The sequence below is a fragment of the Equus asinus genome, chromosome 26 (assembly GCF_041296235.1).
Source record: "Equus asinus isolate D_3611 breed Donkey chromosome 26, EquAss-T2T_v2, whole genome shotgun sequence".
Classification (NCBI taxonomy): domain Eukaryota; kingdom Metazoa; phylum Chordata; class Mammalia; order Perissodactyla; family Equidae; genus Equus; species Equus asinus.
The window spans coordinates 29,007,031-29,028,031 of record NC_091815.1 but is presented as its reverse complement, the minus strand read 5'-3'; the positions used below and the strand labels follow the sequence as shown (position 1 = coordinate 29,028,031).

The window sequence follows — 21,001 nt, the reverse complement described above, 5'->3', positions numbered from 1 at the left end:
TAACAATCAGCCACGAATTTCCCATTGGGAGGAGTTTTCATCGGAGGGCTGGGGTCCCAGAGCAGGAAGAGAGAAAACTGGAGTTGGGACCCCAGCAGTCTGGGGACAAGAGCTGTGACCACAGCCACGTTGAGTCAGAGCGGAGCGAGCCCCCTCCTCCCGGCTGGCCACGCCCAGGTAAAGGAAGTTTTGGAGCAGGGAGGTGACGTGGGGGAGGCGGGGGAGGCGGGGGAGGCGCCCACGCGTCTGAGGGTGACTCGCTCTTTCGCAAACCCTCTGGGAGGAGCCCCCGGGGCCACAAAACTGTCTCCTTCCCCGGGCCAGCCTGAGAGGGTCAGGGAGGCCTCGGACAGGAGCGCTGCAGACATGGGCCGCCCGCTGCCGCCGCCGCTGCTGCTGCTGCTGCTGCTTCTGCTGGTTCAGACCTACATTCCAGGTAAGGGTTGGGCGCCCGGACCTGCGCCGGGAAGCGGGTCTGCTGACCAGGAAACGGGCAGGGCAGCGGAGGGGGGCTCAGAGGCTGATGAGGTGCAGGAGGAAGGCTCGGTCCCCAGCTCCCTGGCTCCGATAGTAATCCTCCTGCTCTCTCCAGCCCCACGCGGCACAGCAGCTGGCACACGGTAGATGCTCAGGAAATATTAGCTGAGCGAAAGCATTTGACAACAGTTCCCCTTTAGAGAGTGCGCTCTTTATTCCCAGCGCTTTTCTAAGCTCCTTCTTGCAATTTCAAACTGGGTGGGCAGGACTATTTTAACCCCCTTTCACAGAGAAGGAAACTGAGGCACAGAGAAGCTAAGTAACTGGTCCGAGGTCACACAGCCAGTCCTTGAAGAAGTGGGATTCTGACCCCGCGAGGGCGTCCCTCCAGTCTGTCGGATTCCCCCTTCTCCCGCTTGAAAGACAGGAGGACAGCGCCTCATTTTACACAAGTTGGAAAGAGAATCAGGCAAAGCATGGCAGAGCCAGGGGCTGGGGACCCAGGGCTCGTCCCCAGAGGACCCTTCCCTTTCACTACCCACTAGCCGTAACCCTCTCACCTCATTTTTCCGGAGAATGTAGGGAAAGGGTAGGGAAACGAGAGGAAACTGAGAAGGAACTGAGTCAGGGTGGGGCGAGAGCGGGGGCTGGGGTTGGGAGGTGGTTCGGCAATGAATAACCCGGAAAGCTCTGCGGACCGCTGGAGGCCGGGGTGAGTAATGGCCCTGCAGGACTATGAACTCGCGGCGGGGCAGGGACTGCCAGGGAGCCTGGGGGCGGGGCCAGGCCGTGGGCGGGGCCAGTGGGTGGAGCAATGGCCTCGGGGAGGAGCTGGTGGGCGGGGCTAGAGCGGAGAGGAGGGGCTGGTGGGCGGGGCTAGAGCGGCGAGGTGGGCGGGGAGAGAACCTCAGGGAGGGCTAGTGGGCGGGGCTAGAACCTCGGGAAAGATGTGGCAGGCGGGGCTAGAGCCTCTAGGAAGAGTTGGCGGGAGGGGCTAGAACATCGGGGAGGGTCTGCAGCAGTCCGGGTTACAGCACCCGCCCACTGGAGGGCGGGCTTAGAACTTCGAATGGACTGATGCGCGGGGAGAGGACGCTGGGGAGATGCTGCGGAGGGGGTAGAACCTGTGGGAGACAGTTAGTTGGGGGGCACTGGGGTCCGGGGCAGAACGTAAAGATCCACTGGAGTCAGGGAGGATAAAGGAGAGCTTGCAGGCGGAATAGACCGCGGGCGGGCGGTGTGGGTTTCCGGACCAAGGTGGGATCGACAGAGGGGGTGGGCTAGGACTTTGAGGATAGGCGCGGCGCGGACAGAATTGAAGGCAAGACGAGCGAGGGCAAGACTTCAGGAAAGGACTGGTGGGCGGAGATAGAACGTGGGGCTAGAGATAGACCAGCGTGGAACCCGGGGGCTGGCAGAACGTGGAGCACGAACCTGAGGGCACGGGGCCTGGAGACTTGGTCCTAGTATTGGAACATGAGGGGGCCAGAGGGGGATCCTGGCACGGAGCGATAACCACCTCTCCTCTTCTCTCCTCCCTCTCCCCCCAGCCTCCTGGGGCCTGCGGTGCATGCAGTGTGAGAAGACCGGGAAATGCCAGGTGGAAGAGTGTGCCCTCCGCCAGAACCTCTGCAGGACCACGGTCCTGCGCATATGGGAAGGTGAGCTCCCCAGCTCCAGCGCGACAGGAAAATGGAGGGACCAAGGAACCTTATCTCACCAGTAATCAGGGAAATCCAAGTGAAAAAGACCAGGAGACCCTGGTTCGAGGCCACCAGATGGACAAGCGCTTAAAAATCTGACTATCCTGGGGTCAATGAGAATGTGGAGCTGCAGACCCTGCTTTTAGGGGGCAAATTGGTGCACCCAACGGACAGAGTGATTCGGCAATATCTAGTGCGGATAAAGATTAGCATACCCATGGGGCCAGGCCGGTGGCGCAGCGGTTAAGTTTGCACTTTCCGCTTCTTGGCGGCCGGGGTTCACCGGTTGGATCCTGGCTGCAGACATGGCACCGCTTGGCAAAAGCCATGCTGTGGTAGGCGTCCCATGTATAAAGTAGAGGAAGATGGGCATGGATGTTAGCTCAGGGCCAGTCTTCCTTGGCAAAAAGAGGAGGGTTGGCAGCAGATGTTAGCTCAGGGCTAATCTTCCTCAAAAAAAAAAAAAAGATTAGCATACCCTGCAGACAGCAGTTCAACTCCTAGGAATACAGAAACCCCAAAGGACTTTGGTCACATGTGCCCGGGAACACATGTATAAGAATGTTCTTAGCGGTAATATTTGTGATATGGCAAATTGGAAACAACCTAAAGTCAGTCTTCAGCAGAGGAGAAACATTATGGTGTAATCGGGATGGAATGTTCCACAGCAGTTTAAATGAAGGAGCTAGAGTTGCAGGCATTAACGTGGATACATCTCAAAAACATAAGGTTGAGAGAAAAAAAGCAGGTTGCGGAGAATGATATCTTTTAAAATAAATAGTGTATAACAATATACGATCACTAATAAATATACAATATACAATAAATATACAAATAAACAATGGTGTATATTGTTATGCATACATAGTGTGGGAATTACCTACACCAGTGTTTCCCTTTGGACGTTGTATAAGGGGAGTAAGATTAGGTGGGGCGGGGGAGGGGCGGTGAGCAGGAGGTTTTAACTGTATCTTTTCAATTTAGTTTAGAAAAACATCTGAAACAAATATAGCTAAATGCTAATATTTTATAAAGTTGGGTGATGAATACACGGTACTTGTTATATCATTCTATTATACTTTTTGGTAAACTTGAAGAATTTTCCTTTAAAAATTCCTATCAGAGTCATCTTCCTGCTAAAATCACTAATCCGGGAGGGAGGGGGTACATGGATCCAGAAGGTCCCAGTGATGGTGTTGTCACTAAGAGAGAGTAGGCTCCTTGTGAGGACAGATGGGGGAAGGGAGGATAATTTTAGAAAAGATAGTTGGACCCAAACAAGAGGGAAGGCAGGGATCAGCCTGGGAGTGGGTGAGCTTAAGATCAAGAACGTTAGAGGCTGGTTGGGCCCAGGGGAGCCTCTGGAGTGACCAAGAACCATTCCTCACAGGAGGCGAGGAGCTGGAGGTGGTGGAGAGAGGCTGCACCCACCCCGAGAAGACCAACAGGACCATGAGCTATCGAATAGGCATGCAGGTCATCACCCTCACAGAGACCGTGTGTGGCTCAGACTTGTGCAACAAGCCCCACCGTGGTGAGTAGGGCAGCCCTCGCCATGCCCAACCCCAGACCATCCTCAACTCACCCTCATCATCATCATCATCATCCCAGTTTTATCCCCAGTCCTATGCCGTGCCAACCCCAACTCCATACCTTATCCCGGGACCTACCCCAACTCAAACCCTTTCTTATCCCAAACACATCTCCAGCCCCGCCCCATCCTCATCCCCAGCCCCAACTCAGCCTCACCTCCAATCCTATCCCCAACTTCATTTACCCCCAACACCCTCCAACTCAAACCCATCCTCATTCGGAACACATCTATAAACCACGCCCAAATCAACCCCATCTTACCTCAAACTGTCCCCAGTCCCGCCCCGAACTACAAGCTCATCCCCATCCCTAACCCTATTCCATCCCGTACGTGTGTTTGTTTTTATATTGGTTGTTATGTATAAGTTGTATGGTTGTTATGTATAAGATGCAACGCCTGCCCTTGAGAAGCTACACTCGCATACACCTGCTTGAGAGCTAGAGGAGGAATCTTGCTGATGCTTTGCCATCTCATTTTTCCCATGGGGTAGGAGGTGGTTCAGGCAATAGGTGGTAAGGGACCAAGATACAAAGATCAGAGACACCAGAGACTCAAAGTTCTTAAGGGAAGACAAAAGAGGAGGGGACCAGACAGGCTGCAGTGGGCTTGGGAAGTTCTAGAAGAGACGGTTCTTGAGTTGGGCAGTGAAAAAGAATGTGAAGACACTTCCATAAGCCCTTTGGTTGAGTTTCACGGCTTTAGGATCTGGTCATTTTAAGAAAAAGACTTAGAAAGACTCCTATTCCCTGAGTTCCCCCCAGAGATGAAGGGTGGGGAAGGAATGGACCCATGTTGCATGATCGGGCAGAGATTCCTCTTTCTGGTGAGGAAGGAAACTGGTTCAGGCTGGTCTCGTCACGATGACGTCAGGAAGCAGAGTGCCTGCGTTCGCACTGGGTTTTTCTGGTTCTTCACCCCTCCTGATTCTGCCTGATCGTCATCCATCCTGACCTCATTCATCTGTTGGCGGGAACTGAATCAGATGCTTATTTTCAAGGAAGTGACAAGAGAGAGGATGCTGGCTTCCTTTCTCTGTTAGATGTGCTTAAGGAAAGCGCTAATAACTGAGTCTAATTAATGCTTCCAATAAGAGATAAAATTCAAAATATTTAACACTATCGATCAGTGCTGAAGGCATTGATCAATCAGAACAGACCTCTGGAGGCCCCTGCTGGGCCTGGCGTTACCTCTTTAGCGGACGGATCTTGGGGATGTGAGGGTTCTATAGGGAGAGTTGGGAGGGGTCAGAGGTCCACCAGGGAGTCAATTCAGTAATTTAATAACTCATATGCCTATATCAGCCCCATTTCTATGCCATCTTACCCTGCTTGTGGTGACTAGAATAGTTGGTTAAACCACATCCTGTACTTACGTGATACTGGGACACAGCAGTGACCAGGACAGCCTTGGACCCTGCCCCCGTGGAGTCCAGTGGGGAGGTGACAGACCCATCGCCGGACCGTCATTGCCCAGATCAGTCAGAGCCAGGATGGGGGAGCACAGAGGGTCAGGACCATGAGAGGGGAAACAGAGACCAGGGGGCTCCGAGGTGTAATGGGGAGGCCCAGTCTAGAATGGTCAGGGCAGAGATGGAGGAAACAGAGGCCAGAGCGATCAGGGCTGGGAGAGTGAAGAGTGGGGCTGTGAGACCCTAGAGGGGAAACTTGACTCAGGTCTGGGAAGGTTTCCCACAGGAAGTGGCAGCTAAGCTGGATCTTGAGGGATGAGTAGGAGTCAGACTTAAAAAGACAGTGGAAAGGGTTTTCCAGACAGAGGGAGCAACAGATACAAAGGCCCAGGGGTGAATGAAAGTAGTATGGCTGGAGGAAGGGAAAAGTGGGGCGAGATGAGCTGGTGCAATTGGTAGGATCATATTACTCAGGGTCTTCTGGGCTGGGGTGAGGAGTATAGACTTTATCCAGGGAACAGTGGGAAGTCATGAAAGGGTTTTAAGCAGAGAGTGTCACGATCAGATTTGTATTTTTAGCAAATTATTGTAACTTCAGAGTGGAAGAGAGATTGGATGGAAGCGAGAGTGGAGGAAGGGAGACCAACTCGGAGGTGGGTGAGGTTGTCCAGATGAAGAAGATGGTGGTTGGACCAGAGTGTCAGCCTGCAGATGGAGAGAAGTGGATGGATTTGAGAGCTGGTTAGCACGTCGATGAGCAGGACTTAGTGATGGGTTAGATGTGGGAGGTGGATTTGCAGTTCTTGCCACGGTGGAGTCGCTTGTATCAGACTAGCCCCCCTGCCAATGGCCGCTATAAAAGCTGGACAAATTGTAAACAATCATTTGAAGTTACTGGAGAGGAACAAATGAAGAGAGGAACTTGAGTGCTACAGTCTTCGAAATAAGGGAAGCACAAGAGTGGAGTCCCACAGACAAGCTGGCTTTTTTCTCGAGTGCACTTTCCAGTTCACTGTTGCGAAAAGGAAATAGAGCCAAAATAGAAAGAGATCATCGCTAGACTGGGAAGAGAGAGGTTGGCGTCTGGGGCTGCCAGAGTGTCTGGAAAATGAGAGGTGAGATCCTGGAATGCATGGAACCACAGAAAAGGGAGTCCCCACATCTACAGATTTCCTTCAAGTCATTGGCAAGCTGTACATGCGTAGGGTGAGACGCCAAGAAGCTCAGCAGAAAATAGTATCTGGGAAGCTACAGAATTGAGCAAGGATTCCAGCGGGCATATGATGCTGGGGAGGCTGAAGTTGCCAAGTTGGAGAGAAGTCTGGACCCCCTCAAGCTTTCCTCTAAGACCACACCCTAGGAGGAAGGGCAGAACTGAAATAGACTAGCCCTAAAAATCCCTACATCTGGCCTTCAGGAAGAAAACTTAACCCTCTTTGGAAGAAATAACATCATTTAGAGGCTTTACAAATTTTCATCTATAATGTCTGGCATCTAATCAAAATTTACAAGGTATCCTGAAGAAAATTAAAAAGACCGATTGACTGGAAGCCAAGAGAAAAATCCAACAATAGAAACAAACTCATAATGATTCAGATACTTGGGTAATTAGACAGGGAACTTTAAAACAGCTATGATTAATGTATTCAAGAAAGTAGAGGAAAGGAAAAATGTTAGCAGAGATCTGGAATCCATTTTTAAAATGAGTCAAACAGGAAATGTAGTACGATGACTGAAATTAAGAACTCAACAGATGTGCTTAATAGAAATCAGAAACAGGGGCTGGCCTGGTGGTGCAGTGGTAAAGTGTGCATGTTCCACTTCAGCGGCCTGGGGTTCGCCGGTTCGGATCCTGGGTGTGGACATGGCACCGCTTGGCAAGCCATGCTGTGGTAGGCTTCCCACATATAAAGTGGAGGAAGATGGGCACGGATGTTAGCTCAGGGCCAGTCTTCCTTGGCAAAAAGAGGAGGGTTGGCAGCAGATGTTAGCTCAGGGCTAATCTTCCTCAAAAAAAAAAAAAGAAGAAGAAGAAGAGCGACATAAGAAGAAGAGTCCACAAAGGAGACCCATGGGTGGTAAGAGACAGCTATCTTGGCAATGATGCCAATTCATGTTTTCATTTTCATGGAAGTTCATGTGTGAAGTCATGGGTTGTAGGTCTTTTAGTTATTTTCCTTTGTGGCTGAAGATTTGGCTTTTGATGTAATATGATTCACCTAATTACAGCAACTGGCCTGCCAGTTTGAGAGCCTTGGCGGGACAGCCTCTCACTTCTCTAAGACTTGGCCCAAACTCGACTCAGGTATCTGGGGTCAGGAAGAGGAGGGCGTGCCAGGCTTGGGAATGGTGTGAGCCAAGGCCTGGGCAGAGCAGTGAGTGACTCTGATGAATCCAGAGAAAAGTAACTCCTCCACTTGGCTTGGCCTGGAAGGTCCCTGTGAGAGGCAAAGTTGACACAGATCAATCAAGCGAGGCTTCGACCCCTGACACAATTGGGTTGTTATTAATTAGCTATTGCTGCCTTACAGAGTGCCCCAAAACTTAAAACAAAAATAAGTATGCGTTATTTCGTGACATTCCTGAGGGTCAAGAATCCAGGAGTGGCTTAGCTAGGTGGTTCTGGCTCTTTCATGAGGTTGCGTCAAGATGACACCTGGACTGCAGTCAGCTGAAAGCTTCCAAGATAACTTCACTCACATGGAGGATCCACTCCATGGCCTTTGCAAAGGCCTCAGTTCCTCGCCATACAAAGCTCGCCATGGAGGCTGCTTGAATGTCCTTACAACACAGCAGGTGGCTCCCTGCAGAGCAAGTGATTCAAGACAGAGCCAGGAAGAAGTTGCAATGTCTTTTCCACTCTAGCATAGAAGTTACACACCGATATTTCCACAATACCCTATTGGCTACACAGGTCAACCCTATTCTTTTTTTTCCTCCCAAAGCCCCAGTACATTGTTGTGTATTCTAGTTGTAGGTCCTTCTAGTTCTTCTATGTGGGCCACTGCCACAGCATGGCTACTGACAGACGAGTGGTGTGGTTCTGAGCCCGGGAACGGAACCCCGGGGCACCTAAGCAGAGCAGGCCAAACTTCAACCACTAGATCATCAGGGCTGGCTCAGGTCATCCCTATTCTTTATGGGAAAGGACTACACAAGGGCATGAATACTAGGAAGCAGGGATCATTGGGGGCTGTCTTGGAGATTGGCTGCCACAGGGAACAAAAGAAAGGTTTCATGCAGTTGTTCATTCATTCATTCATTTAGTAAATATTGATTGAATATCTTCTCTGGCCCTGACTCTGTGCTGGGTGGCGTTGAGACACAGTAGTGACCAAGACAATGCTGACCCTACCCTCCTGGGGCTCAGAGTCCCATGAAGGAAACAGACCTGTCACCAGGCAGGGACAACCCAGAGTGAGTAGCAGTGGGATTGGGGAGCCCAAAAGGGGTACCTGATCCAGCCTGGGAGGTCTGGAGGGGCTTCTTGGAGGAGGTGAAATTGGAGAAGATGATGCCTGAAGAATGAGTAGGAGATAGGGAAAGTGGGTGCAAGGGAAAATGCTCTAGGCAAAGGCAACAGCACATGAAAAGGCCCAGACCCAGTCAGCATGTATCTTCGGGGACTGTGGGAAGTAGTGTGGAGGAGAGTCTGAGGGGCTGGTGGAGGGAGATGAGGCAGGAGAGGTGACCAGGACCCAGTCTTTGATGGGCCTTGAATGCCATGCTGAGGATCTTGGAGTTTATTCTAAGGGCAGTGGGGAGCCATGCTGGGGTTTTGAGCAGAGGAGAAGCAGGGTCAGATTTGAGTATGGGAAACATCCTTCTATGGCCCTATGGGGATGCACTGGTGGGGGGGGGGGGGCGGTGGGACAAGAATGTAAACTAGAAGGCCAGGGAGGAAGCTGGTATTAAAGGAGATCTAAGCTGGACTTGGTCATGGAGCTGGAAAGGCAAAGATGGATTCCAGAAAGATCCAGAATGGCCAGGGCTTGATGGTTGGCTGAAGGCTGGGAGAAGGAGGAATTGATGTTGAGTCCTCAAGGGAGCTGGATCTCCAGGACTCTCCCCAAGGAGTCTCGCCCTCTTGCCCCTCCCCAAACAGGCCGGGCTTCCATATTTCCCCGAAGCCGATACCTCGAATGTTCTTCCTGCGCCTCATCAGACCTGAGCTGTGAGAGAGGCTGGGACAAGAGCCTGCAATGCCGTAACCCTGGAGAACAGTGCGTGGAGGTGGTCACCCACCAGAACCTGGAAGGTGAGCCCCAACCTGCCAGGAATTCCTCCTCCCTCCTTTGCTTCTCCCCAAGGTTGCACTTAACAATGACCTCAAAATAGCAGTGATTTAAGCAAGGTAGAAAGTTAGTTCTCACACACAGAAAAAGTTCAGTGATAGGAAGTCCAGGGTCACTAGGACAGTTCCACAGTCACTAGAAACCCAGATGCCGTCTCATTTCTATCATTCTCAAGATTGCCTCATAGTCCAAGATGGCTGCCAGAGCTCCAGGGCTCATGTCCAAGTTCTGGGAAAGAGGAAGGGGAAAAGATGAGGCAAAAAAAAGGGGCACCTCCCCTTTTGTAAGGGTTCTCCTTTCTGGAAGTCCCATAAAACCTTTCTACTCATATCACATTGGCTAGAATTTAGTCCCACGACTATCCCTACGGAGGCTGCAAAATGTGAAATATCCTTTGGCTAGATATATGGCTGCCCTAAATAAAATGAGGGTCTTATAATGAAGCAGAGAATGGTCAGGTGACTGCCGTGGTGGGCAAACCCCAGTCTCAGCCTCTCATCAACAATCTGACCTCTCTCCTCTGCCCGCCACAGAGGGTCCGGGCGATGAGCGCTACACCCGCGGCTGCGGCACCCTTCCTGGCTGCCCAGGCCCCACCGGCTTCCACAACAACCACACCTTCCACTTCCTGCGGTGCTGCAACACCACCAGATGCAATGAGGGCCCAGGTAAGGGGCAGGGGACCCAGCGTGAGGCCCGGGATCAGGGCGGGGAGGTGCACTGGCTCACAGGCAAACCCCTCCTCTCTAGGTCTCTGTTTCTTCCTCTGCAAAAGGGACAGATCAAGCCCTTCCTCAAAGAAGGATTTTGTGAGACTTCAATGAGGTTATGAAACTATTAACTTGAAAAGCATCAAAATGAGTTTATTTGGGAGTAGCCAAAAGAGTTACAACTCAGGATGTGTGTGGAGGGCAAAGCCTAGGCAAATCCAGCAGATGAAGGAGGGGAGCTGCTTTTATAGAGAAAAAGGGGGAGTAGGGAGGGACTGTCCTAAAGGAAAGTCCATTGGGGGAAAGTAACAGTTCAGGGCAGCGACAGCTTCTCATTGGCTGAGCTGTGGCGTTTCTCATTGGCTGGGCTGTTGCTGGGTGGGGAGAGAAATCTTCCTTCAATGGTAAAGTTTTACTTCTGGAGGAAGATGCAGCTGACCGTCTCTTCCCGGTTGGTGTAACTGACACGTGTGATAGGGCGTGGGAGCTCCCCCTGAAGACCTTCCCCGCTCCAGTTACTTAGGTTTCTCTTACCAATTTCCACAAAACCTTCACCAAGACCCATGCTTTATGCTTCCTACATCCTCTTGAATCCTTCCACTGCTCCCGCCTCCTCTGCCCCCACGCTGGTCCGAGCCACCATGACCTCTCGCCTAGATTGTTGCAGGATCACCCTCTGGAGGGTCCCCCTGCTTCACCTCCTGTCACCCTAAGGCCAACGTTCACTGCAGCAGCGGGAGCCATTTCTTAAAAATGTAAATCAGATCATGTCACTCTCGTTCCTTAGGCACTTTGACAACTTCCGCATGCTCTTAGAATAAAATCCAAAGGCCCTACTATGCCCTGTGTAATCCAGCACCCGTCTGCCTTAGTTTCTTCATTCAGTTTCTTTCTACAACTGCCTCCAACCATCCAGCCTCAACAGCAGTACCCTTCACCAGGAACACGTGTCCCCTAAAAGTTCACCTGGCTGGCTACTTCTCATTCCTTAGGGCTCAGCATTAAAGTATCGTCCTCAAGGACACTTTCCCTGTCCCTCCCCTCCAATAGAATCTAGATCCTATGTGTTATTCTGTCTCTATAAACCAGTACTGCCCAACAGAACTTTCCACACTGATGGAAATGTTCCATGTCTGTCCTGTTCAATATGGTAGCCACTGCCACATATGGCTATTGAGCCCTTGAAACGTGAACTGAATTTTGAATTTTATTTAATATTGATTAATTTCAACATAAATGTCAACAACCACATGTGGCTTACTGGCTACCAGATCGCACAGCATAGCTTTAAATGGTAAGTTCTGTGAGGGTAGGGCCTGTTTCGTCTTACACAGCTGCTTACCCAGTGCCTGGTCGGCTGGGGGCTCATGGGGAGCCAGAAGCTGGCGTTTCTCTCCCAGGCCCCACAGAACCCCCAAAAAGAGAGTGCCGTTCCAATGCCTGACCACAAGGTGGCTCCATGACATCTCAGGCTGAGAGTTGGGAGTCCTGGAGGTAATGCAAGGAAAGAGGACACCCCCCATCCCCTCCCCCCCCACCCCTTCGTGCTAATTTCCCCGGTTTCTTGTCTTCTCCCAAGTGCTGGAGCTGCAAAACCTGCCGCTGAACGGCCTCCAGTGTTACAGCTGTGAGGGGAACAGCACTCACGGGTGTTCCTCTGAAGACACTTCCCTCATCGCCTGCCGAGGCCCCATGAACCGATGTCTGGAAGCCACAGGCACTAAAGGTGAGGCCCTTCAGGAGGCTGGGAGAGGTGCTTATGGGCGGCTGGGGTTTGCAAGAGGTTGACTGCCAGCTAAGCTGGACTTCCTTCATGAGGGTGCAAAGTGTCCTAAGGAATTAGGACTTGTTCACTAGGAAATGGATATTTTTGGGACTTCCAATAAGTGGGTGGGACTTCCTATGGGCATCACTGGTTTCTATTCTGTGACATCCTGGGGAAGTCTCTCTATTCCCGTGGGTTCTCAAAATTTCTGGTCTCAGAATTCCTTCATGCTCTTAAAAGTTGCTGTCTATGTCAGTTATATCTGTAGATATTTACTGCATTAGAAATTAAAGCTGAAAAAATTTTGAAGATATGTTATTAATCCATTTAAAAATAACAATTAAAAACTTGTGACGTGTGAAGATATTTTTACGGGAAAAAAAATGACATTTTCCAAAATGAAAAAATTTAATGAGAAGATGGGCATTGTTCTACAACTCTGCAAATCTCTTTAATGTCTGGTTTAATAAAAGACAGCTGGATCCTCATGTCGGCTTCTGCATCCAGTGTGATGCAACATAACTTGGTCCTGGGGTTTCTGGAAAACCCCATTGTACACTTATGAAAGCTAAAAGGCCAAATGATATTTTAGCATTATTATGAGATTAATTTTGACCTCACAGATCCCCTGGAAGGGTCTGAGGGACCTCCAGGGATCCCTGGACCACGCTTAGAACTACTACTTGCTCCAAGTGTAACCCACCACAAGGGGGCGTGTCACCCAGTGAGAACTCCAGGCCCAGGGCCAAGAGCTGGGAGTCTCATCCAGTTTTCTCTCTCCGCAGGCCGGGGGAACTCAAGCTACACAGCAAGAGGCTGTGCAACTCCCTCATGGTGCCACAGCCTCCCCGTGGCTGAGGCCTTCAGGCTGACCGATGTCAACGTCTCGTGCCATCCCGGAAATGGCTCTAACTACGCATTCAAGTCCCACATCGGGGGTGCCCCTCGGCCTGGCCCTGCCTACTTCAGCCTCACTGTCACCCTGCTTATGACTGCCAGACTCTGGGGAGGCACTCTCCTCTGGACCTGAACTCCACACTCCCCCTGCCTTGGCTGGATCCAAGGGCCCCCCTTGCCCTTCCCTCAGCTCCCAGCCCTGCAGACTTGCTGTGTGACTTCAGGCCAGTGTGCTGCCCTCTCTGGGCCTCAGTTTTTCCAGCTGTCAAAACACCTATCTCGCAGAGTTGTGAGAACCAGGGGAGAAAAGTTGGAGAAAGGCTGCAGGCCAGTGAGAGAGCTCTTTTTATTAATGTTATTGCCGCTGTTGTTATTATTAATTAATATTTGAATATTTGTTTTATTTAATATTTTATACTTGAATAAAGATTTTTGTACCACTGAACAAGGCCAGATCTACTCTTCTCCATAGTGTCTGTCTTTGGGATGGTGAATGGGGGCACCTTTCCACGGGCTTCTGGAATTAGGGGTCACATTGTAGGAGCCAGGCATTCAAGGTCCCAGCCTTGGGAGCAGTCCCACATGGGCTTTCACCCTAAGCTGCCTCCACGTCTATTTCTGGGCTCCAAATGCAACCTTCCAACTTTCTCACCCAAGCACGAACCTTCCAGTCTCTTCTCCCAAACTCCAAATGTCAAGACCACTTTGTTGTTCTAGGAAGGCATGTCTACATTTCCTGAGGGATTCTGAGACAGGAGATGAATAGGAGATAACGCGATGGCCAGAACTCCCTTCATGCACCGCAGTGAGGAATAAGGACAGGACTACATTTCCCCTGATGCTCTGGGGCAGGAGATAAAGGCTGGGCCGTATTCTCTAGGATGCCCTCAGACTGATGGGGGAAAAGACAGAACTACCGTTTCATTGGCACGCTTGGAGCTCAACATTGAAGAATTCATGTTTCTCATGGTTCGCTGAGGGAAACCCATAGAGACAAAATTTCACTCTCCATGAGGCCCTACGGCTAATGAAGAAAAAGATGGGACAGCTTCCATGGTATTTGGGGGCAGGTGAGGGACAGGGTTTCTTTTTTAGGACCTCCTCAAGTCACATATCACCAACTGTCATGGTGGTAGCTTAAAGAGGTGGGGTGTGTCCCCACCTCTTGAACGTGAGTGGCTCTGTGACTTCTCTGACCAATAGAACGTGGTGGAAGTTACGCTGTGCCATGTTCTTTTGGAACAGGCTTTTGGCAACTGTCTGGCCCTGAGGATGCCAGCTGCCATGGAAAAGTCCTCCTGTACTGAGACTGCCATGCTCTGAGGTCCCCCAAGCTACTCAGGAACGGATGCCATATGGAGAGAGAGCCCCAGACGTTCCAGCCATCTCAGCCCAGGTGCCGGACAAGTGGGACCTGCTCTGGACATTGCCACCCCAGCAGATGTCATGCGCAGGAGAACTAGGCAAGCCAGCTGTTTTCGTTTCGTAGGGCTGACGTAATAAATTACTACAAACTTACCAACTAGGGGCCTTCCCCAATAAAAATGTATTCTCTCAGAGCCCTGGATGCTACAAGTCCGAAATGTCTCTGGGGAGGAATCCTTCCTGGTTTCTAGGGGTTGCTGACAATCCTTGGTGCTCCTTGGCTTAAGGCTGCATCAGGGGCTGACCCGGTGGCAGAGTGGTTAAGTTCGCACGTTCCACTTCTCAGTGGCCCAGGGTTGGCCGGTTCGGATCCCGGGTGTGGACATGGCACCGCTTGGCAAAAGCCATGCTGTGGTAGGCGTCCCATGTATAAAGTAGAGGAAGATGGGCATGGATGTTAGCTCAGGGCCAGTCTTCCTCAACAAAAAGAGGAGGATTGGCAGTAGTTAGCTCAGGGCTAATCTTCCTCAAAAAGAAAAAAAAAAAAGGCTGCATCACTCTCATCTCTGCCTCTGTCGCCACGTGGCCTTCTTCTCTGTGACTGTGGCTATGCATCTCTGAACCTCTTTCTCTCCTTAGAAGGACACAGCCATTGGCTATGGGGGCCCACCCTAATCCAGTATGACCTCAGCTTACTCACATCAGCAAAGACCCTATTTCCCAATAAGCCCACATTCAGAGATCCTGGGGGTTAGGACTTCACCGTATATTTTGAGGGGACACGATTTACCCACACCACCAGCCAACAGTCAGAACCAAGGTTTCAGATATATCGCCCTGGATGAATCATCGCATCCATCTCCAGCTATTCAAGCCAGCCTGTTCCGGCCCCTGTCCATTGTGGAGTAGATACGCACTGATCCCGTTGTATCTTGCTCAAATTCCTGACCCACAGAATCATAAGATGCAATGGCTGTGTTTTCACATCACTGAGTTTGGGGGCATTTTGTTACGCTGCAATGGTTAACGGGAACAGTCTTTTTTTTTGCTAACTCTCGCCACTCTAACCTCCATCAAGGGCAAGGTCTTTTATTTGCTCACTACTGTATTCTTAGGACCTCGAATAGTCCTGGGGCAAGGCAGGTGTTGAAGCAAGAAAGGAGGGAGGGGAGGAAAAAAAGACTACATCTTACAACCAAAACTGGGCTAGGACTATCTCTACCACAATGCCCGACAGCAGAGATGAAACTAAGGTGATGTTTTCTGAGATGCCCTCTGACTAAAATTAAGGATGGCTTCACCTTACCCATGATTCCCTACAGCAGAGATTGGAGGCTGGGAATAAATTCCCATGATGCCTCACAGCAGGAATTGAGGCTAGGACTGCATCTCCCAGGAGACTCTATGGCAGAGGTGGGAGGCTAGGATTACATCTCCCATGATGCCCTACAGTGGGGATCAGAGGATAGAAATGCATGTCCCATGATGCCCTACAGCAGAAATTGAGGCTAGGAAGTAGCCAGCCCGGTGGCACAGAGGTTAAGTTCGCACATTCCGCTTCGATGGCCTGGGGTTCACCAGTTTGGATCCCAGGTGCGGACATGACACCACTTGGCAAGCCATACTGTGGCAGACGTCCCACATATAAAGTAGAGGAAGATGGGCATGGATGTTAGCTCAGGGCCAGTCTTCCTCAGCAAAAACAGGAGGATTGGCAGCAGATGTTAGCTCAGGGCTAATCTTCCTCAAAATAAATAAATAGATAAAGAGTACACAATGTATGATTCCAAAAGAAAAGAAAAGAAAAGAAATTGAGGCTAGGGATAAATTTCTCATAATGTTCTTCACCAGAGCTTGTGATCAGGACCTCATCCTTAATGGCTCTCAAGTTTTTGTTCAGGGATCTTGGTTGCAAGAAATAAAATCTGTTTCAGCTGACTCAAGCAAAAATGACAACATTATTGGAAGTTTAGGATCCAAGCAGGAGCTAGGTCTCCGGGCCTCACCAGGGACAAGAAACAGAATTGAAAAGCTGTATGAAATCAAGGTTGTCTCCCTTTTGCAAAATCTGGCTGTCTGTCTGTCTCTCCCTGAGTGCATGGTTTCCCTCGTGGTCTTCCACTTTATCTCTCTGTCTCTCCACAGACTACCTTCTTCTGCTTCACACAGAGTAACCAAATCTGCCCTCGAAATGTCAAGCACCAAGTGATGCGGGCTCAGCAAGCCGAGGAAAGAAAGAAAGATTTCTTGGACTCTCAAGGTCTCGCAGTAGTGCTCTTTTATTCAGAGAATAGCATGGAGTAGCATGGGGACAGGACCCATGGGCAGTGAAGAGCTGCAGGCATGGGGACAGGACCCACAGGCAGTAAGAGCCACAGGCGTGGGGACAGGACACACGAGCAGTAAGAGCTGCAGGCATGGGGACAGGGCCTATGGGCAGTGAAGAGCTGCAGGCTTGGGGACAGGACCCACAGGCAGTAAGAGCCACAGGCGTGGGGACAGGATCCAGGGGCAGTGAAGAGCTGCAATGGGTTGAGAGTAGGGCTAAATTTAAGGCACAGGTATGTGAGTTATCTCTTTAAAAGACAGAGGAAAGATTATGTTAAAAAGTCATTAAAATGGTATCAACGTAGGTGGGGTCTGGTTATTGGGTGGTCCTATAGTTATAGATAAGAATCAGATCCGATCAGGTCAGGACGTCCTCTGCTGCCCGGAGGATGATATAGATCGGTATGTAGAGCAGGTCACCTTGGGCTTCTCTCCTTGGGGCAGCCTTGATCCTCTTCACCAAGAATTACTTGTGTCCCCTTGTTCTAAAATTTTAACGGACAGATTCTGACGGGGTCCAGATTGGGTCAGGGCTCTGCCTATGGCCCCCTCTGCTATAGCCAGGGAAGTTCACATAAAAGCCACCACATACAGTTGTTCAGGTTGTAAACAGGCATCCATTACTCCTGCAGTTCTTGCGGTATGCAGCCCACTCAGCCAGAGGTGGGGAAATAACCTGTGTGAAAGAGATCCTCCCACGAGGACGGGGGAGCAACTGAAAAAGAAAACTATCACTTAGAGTGCTTTAATCTGCAAGCAGGGCTGCCTCCATGTAGTCTATGCAAATCACAGGCAATATGGTGGCCAGGGCTGTGAGCAAGAGAATACCCAACTCAAAATGGTTGAAACAAAGAGGAAATTGATTATCTCACAGAACGAGAGATCATGAGTTAGGGCAGTTCCTGAGTTGACTAATTCAATGTTTCCACTATGTCCTAAAGGATCCATTCAGGCTTGTCCACCTCATGGCCTCAAGATGGCCGCTGCAGTTCCAGGCATCACACCCACATTCACAGGCCATAACAAAGGGCCATCTCTTCTTGGGTCTCTTTTTTAAAACAAAGAAAGCTTATCCCAAAACTTCCAGACTGACTTGCACTTACTTTTTATTCACCAGACTTGTTTCATACACCCATGCCTACAGCAGTTACTGGAAGGGGCCATGGAACCACATTATTTGGCAAAGTATACTCAGACCCCACTGCTGGGCTTCCTGCACATCATCTGACTATTAAAGAAAGGTGGATGCCTGAACAAAATCAGGGTTCTCTTAGGCAGGAACAAAGGGAGAGGAAATGTGTGTTAGAAAAAAAATACCCAATCTTCCTCCTGTACAGGGAAAAACCTAGTTCTTCCATACTATATTTTTCTCCTGTGTGTCTCCTTACCTTTCACACTACTACCACACTCACAACACTTCTGGTCACCAAATGTGTGTGTAGAGGGGTTTCCCACACCAAGCAATTCTCTGTGACACCAACTGGGTGTTCTACAATTTAACTCAATTCTGCCCCTATCTACCTGGAGAAAGCGTCAAATTCCACAGGTGAAGGGCTCAGTCCCACAAGACCACTCCCCACTTCAGATGACAGTCACCAAGTTCAGGTTGTCACCTGTCCTTCTGCCTGATCAGCTGTAAATCAGGGGTTCCCGTGACCCCTCTGCAAGTTCAATTAATTTGCTAGAGTGGCTCACAGAACTCAGGAAGACAGGAATGTACGTTTATTGGTTTATTATAAAAGGATATGACAAAGGATCCGGGTGAACATCCAGATGGGAGGGATGCATAGGGCAAGGTATGTGGGCAGGGGCCCGAGCTTCCACTCCCTTTCTGGGTACATCACTCTCCCAGCACCTGCACACGCTCACAACCCAGAAGCTCCCTGAACCCGGTACCACTGCGATTTTATGAAGGCTTCCTCACGCAGGCACGATGTATCATTAACTCCACGGCCAGCCCTTCTCCCTTCTCAGGAGAACGGGGGGTGGGGCTGAAAAGGCCAAGCTTCTAATCATGGCTTGGTCTTTCTGGTGACCAGCTCTCCTCCAGGAGTCATCCAGGAACCCACCCAGAGTCACCTCATTAGAACAAAAGACACTCCTATCACCCAGGAAATTACAAGGGTTTCAGGAGCCCTGTGTCAGGAACCGGGGACAGAGACCAAATATGTATTTCTATTATCTCACAGAATGATACTGAGAAAACAACTAGCAAAGTCCTCACCATCCCAAGACCAAAAAGTCAAGAATGGTCAACTCTTGGTGTGCAGCCCACTCCCTCCCCCCACCCCACCCCTCCCCACACAGCAGGCACAGCAGCTGTCTCCCCAATATCATGTCTGTTTCAGAAAGCTGATTTCTCCTCTGACTCGGGGATGGTGGGAGCCTGTGGTCCAAGTCTAATTTAGACAACATAATCTCATGCCCTGGCCATTGATATTGGTTCAGTGATAGGCAGCTGGCCTCCTCTGGACCAATAAGACACAATGGAAGGTTTCTGGGGGGCTTCTGGGGAAAAATATTTCCCCACTCAGCTGAGGGAGCTTGTTAAAGTCCCTCTCTTCTCTTTCCTCCTCTCAGTTTCCCTCAGTCTGGCTCTTTCTGTCTTTCTCTCTGCTCCTCTCCAAATGTGAAGGAAAAGTGTGGCCCCAAGGGAATTTGCCAGCCGTTTTGCAACATGAGGGAGGCCATCTATCCTTAGGACAGAGAGATAGACAGACTATCCCAAAGCCAGCCATGCCCAAGACTTTTTAAATATGAAACAATTCTCTTAAGGCAATGAGTGAGATTTGCTGTCACTTGCATGAAACTCCTAAAGGATAAGGTACTCCGGAGTAGGATGTGGATGGGACCACCTCTCTCGTGATGTCCCAAGATGGAAGAAATGGTGGGACCCAAAGAAGGCAGATAAGAATCCAACCAACATCTCCCAGGGTGTCCTGCAGCTGGAGCAGGAGACATTGGTTAGAGCCATGAGCAAGGGAATTTATAGGTTCCTGGGAGAAAGACCACCATTAGTTAGCCCCTAACCCAGTGTCTCAAATGCAGATTGGACACCTCTCTCCCACCTATCCTAACACACAGACTGTGAGCCCTGGAAGGATTAGAGGTTACCCAGCCTGATCACCTCTTTCCTCAGTTTACAGAAGGGTAAACTGAGAATTGAAAAGGAAAGGAGTCACTCAGAGCTGTGGTTCTGGCGACACAGAAGTTGATGGGAGCTTCGGTCCTGAAGACAGAGAGGATGCTAGGAGCCATGGAGCTGGGGATAGAGGAGTTGATAAGAGTCTGGGTCCCGAGGACAGAGAGGATGCTGGGAGTCGTGGTCCTGGGAATACAGAGGTTGATGGAAGATTTGATACTGAGGACAGAGAGGATGTTGGGAACTGGGCATGAGGACAGACAGGGCGTTGGGATGATAGACTAAAGTCCCTTGGTGGACCTGGATGTAGAATTTTTTGGTGGTGATGGAGATAAAGAGCAAGGATTTTCATAGTTGGTATATCTCAGTTTACCTGATTGTCACAGTCATGGGAAAGGTTGAGGTCTCCTACCTTCCATGGTACTACTCTTCCTGCGTCCCAAAGGTGATAACCCTGCACCAGGCTACAAGGTCCCACAGAAGTGGGCTCAGGGAGACCCACTTCCCAGGAGGGAGAAGGGACCCAAGTCTTGAAGGGTGAGTCAGCACCAGCGATGGGAGGGAAGTGGGAACAGCATATAGAGAGACAGGGACACAAAGAGAGACCGAGGCATGAAGAGTAGGGGAGTGAGGTGGGGAAGCTGGACCACAGGGCCCGGGAGGCGTCCACAGGAGCCCCTCTCTCCCACAGAATGATGCAGAAACCCAGCGTTTCCAGGTCAGGCCAGGAGGGAGGGTGGGACCTGACCCCATCTCAGCCCTGCCCTGCCCTGCCCTGCCCTGGAGAGCCTGGACCTGCCCAGACACGCGGCTGCTGCCCTCCCTCTCAAGGTGGCTCAGCTCACAGCAGCTCACATGACACTCTCACCCTCACACTCACCTTTCCCACGGGACACCCCCCTCCCTCCATGCTCACACCCTTACCCAACACTCTCCCCTGCACACACCCGCACACACACCCACCCCCTGACACAGTTACCTGTCCCTCACACCCTTACCCTCCCGCGACACCCGCACCTCTTCATAGCCTTCCATCAACACCCTCACACACTCCCCTCTCACACCACACACTCACTCTCACACTCACGCTTTCACAGTGTTCTTGCCTTCACACACACCTGCACACTCTCACTTCTTCGCACGGCACCCACAACCTCTGCCGTCACCCAGCACGCTCGCCCACAGCCCCCGCCTCTCCCGCCTCTCCCCCCGCAGCCCTCGCCCGCCTAATCTCGGGTCCCTCTGGGCCCCCGACCCCGCCTCCCCGCGCCGGCCCCGCCTCCCGGCCCCGCCCCACCTCAGCGCCCCGCCCCTCGG

At 50.8% G+C, this 21,001-nt stretch overlaps 1 protein-coding gene across 2 annotated transcripts; it reads left to right on the top strand.

Annotated features, from left to right (window-relative positions):
- The first annotated feature begins 262 nt into the window (after positions 1-262).
- PLAUR (plasminogen activator, urokinase receptor) lies at positions 263-14,377 on the top strand. Of its 2 annotated transcripts, none has more exons than XM_070498578.1 (7): positions 263-436; positions 2,028-2,138; positions 3,571-3,714; positions 9,288-9,440; positions 10,011-10,145; positions 11,767-11,913; positions 14,095-14,377. In XM_070498578.1, exons 1-7 carry the CDS (start codon positions 367-369, stop codon positions 14,154-14,156), a joined length of 822 nt encoding a protein of 273 aa, XP_070354679.1. In that variant the 5' UTR covers positions 263-366; the 3' UTR covers positions 14,157-14,377. The 2 variants fall into 2 exon arrangements, with proteins under 2 accessions (XP_070354679.1, XP_044614915.1); XM_044758980.2 differs by lacking the exon at positions 14,095-14,377 and adding an exon at positions 12,738-13,314 and having other exon boundaries at positions 268-436.
- The last annotated feature ends 6,624 nt before the right edge of the window (positions 14,378-21,001 follow it).